The sequence below is a fragment of the Tupaia chinensis genome, unplaced genomic scaffold, assembly GCF_000334495.1.
Source record: "Tupaia chinensis unplaced genomic scaffold, TupChi_1.0 Scaffold000095_1, whole genome shotgun sequence".
Taxonomy (NCBI): domain Eukaryota; kingdom Metazoa; phylum Chordata; class Mammalia; order Scandentia; family Tupaiidae; genus Tupaia; species Tupaia belangeri.
The window spans coordinates 1,215,177-1,217,233 of NW_006159557.1; the positions used below are offsets into that span (position 1 = coordinate 1,215,177).

Consider the following 2,057-nt stretch of genomic DNA (forward strand, 5'->3'; position numbering starts at 1 on the left):
TACGTATATGGCTCTTCTATCAAATTAAAGTTAAAGAAAATCCCCTTCAATAAACCAAATCTCAAAGTTTTTCTTCTTTTCTGCACAAAAGTTACCAACAACACTCAAAACACTAGGCAGAAGAAAATTTCTAACAGACTGATAAACTGCACATTTTCATGACAGGTTTAAGAGAAAGAAAATCTGCTCTTTGAATAATAGAATAATTTTGAAAGATTTTCCCCAAGCAGTACAACACCGAAGTAAACGCCAGGTCATGCGTGTCTTAATCTAAAGCTGAACACCACAAACCCCAAATTACAACCTCCCTACGATAACGGCACAATCCACTGTGGCTGCTTTATCACGGATACCATACCATGATGAGGAGGGTTCTGGGTCTACTCATTTCATCGTCACTTTCCAGAGGCAAAATTTCGTGGGACGGTTCCTCTTGGCGTCGTCGACAAATGTGTGGACAGCTCCTCTGGACCACAGAACGAAAAGCTTGAAGCAGAACAATGCTGGCAGTGCAGCCCATCGCTGCATCCTGGAGCCTACAAAATAACTTCTATGTTGATGCTATGTTTGAAAAACAGTGGTTCCTTGTCCCTGCAAACAGCCTACACTGCAGCTGCAGCCAGCTCATTCTCCAATCACTTCCTTGAGCTCTGATCATCTGATCACGGCCAAATAGCTTGGATGCAGAGATGGGAAAGATTTGATCCACGGAAACTGAACACACTCAGGAATATTAGAGCATTCTGCCCAGAGAGCATTTCTCAATTCATTTCAAGAACATGTTTCCTGTTAATTACAACTCTCTTCGATGCCTGTTTCAGAGGTCTGAGTAAATGCATCTTTCCCAATCAGACACATGCTTTTTCTAACTAAACAACTGAAAATCTGACTTAATGCTGACATCTTTTCTAAGGCAAAAGAACATCATATTGCGTGAAAAGGATCGTCTTTAAAAATGTAAACACTTCCTGAAGGAAGTTACGCTGGATACCTCATTAAGTGATTGGGGTTCTTCTTTTGATAGCACACGTAAGTTCCAGCATTGAAATTGGTTCATGTGGAATGTAGAGTGCACTGCATCGAGATTTATGAAAAGTACGCACACATTAACTAAGCCAGCGTGCCCCTGCGATTTCCTTTCAATAGTACGGTTGTTCTGTTCCCACACATGCAGTTCTGCAGCCTAATACATTTTTATATTTACATAGGCGGCTCACAGGACTGAAAATATCTCTGTCACTGAGGTCACTCAGTGAGCTCTGCCAAGCTGACCTCTTAGAAAAAGCAGCTGTAAAGCATTTTAACATTCTATCAATAAGAATTTGAGGCTTCAGGAAGGACTTAAAGGTCTTGGTAGTTAAGAATCTAGTCTGCCCTGACTCCTCTGAGACTCGTCACTTAGGAGGGAACCAAAGAGATGCTTAGAAGTCACATGACCTGTCTGGAAGGGCCTCAAGATCTAATGGTATACTGAAAGAGAATAGGACAACAGGGGAGGCTGACACTAAAAATATCTCATGGAAAATGGATTTTGCTTACAAATGAGGAAAGCATGAAATCCCCAATAGGATTTTCAATGTCGGGATCTTTCTGCCAAGCTAATTCTTCCAGTGTAACTCTTAGAGATTTACAAATAAATAAATAAAGATTTTCTTTGGTTTCTGGGCTCCTCAGGGTAGAGGGGACCACAGGAAGTTCAGGAAGGTCTGTTTTGCTGTAAGGTGTGACCACCCCAGCCCCAATAAAGTTGCTTTCACAGAAGCTTCTAGCATAATGCTCAATTAGGCATGAATTGCTCAGGAATCTGTCACAACAAACATCGTTTTAATTGGTATATCTGCCAGAGAAGTAAAACATGTTTTTTTTTTTCTTTTAAGAGGCACTTGCTGCCAGTAGTTTTTCATCTCCCTCTGTTTTGAGCAAACATATTTTAGGACTGCTGGAAGGAGAAGAAAAAAATGTTAATGATGCTGGCAAGTCCCCTAACTCCCTCTGGACCTTTGTCAGAGTGCCCGGGTGCTAATCTAAACCATTTCTACTCCAAACAACTAGGGCAT

The 2,057-nt window shown here is 41.2% G+C and overlaps 1 protein-coding gene across 3 annotated transcripts in view; it reads right to left on the reverse strand.

Moving 5' to 3' along the window:
• DOCK10 (dedicator of cytokinesis 10) overlaps positions 1 to 555 on the reverse strand; it is a 262,391-nt gene extending 261,836 nt beyond the window's left edge. For all 3 annotated transcript variants that reach the window (XM_027769882.1, XM_027769880.1, XM_027769879.1), the window contains exon 1: positions 359 to 555. In XM_027769882.1, coding sequence (XP_027625683.1) covers positions 359 to 520 — 162 coding nt within the window. In that variant the 5' untranslated portion in view covers positions 521 to 555. The remainder of the gene's footprint in view (positions 1 to 358) is intronic.
• Positions 556 to 2,057: the final 1,502 nt, after the last annotated feature.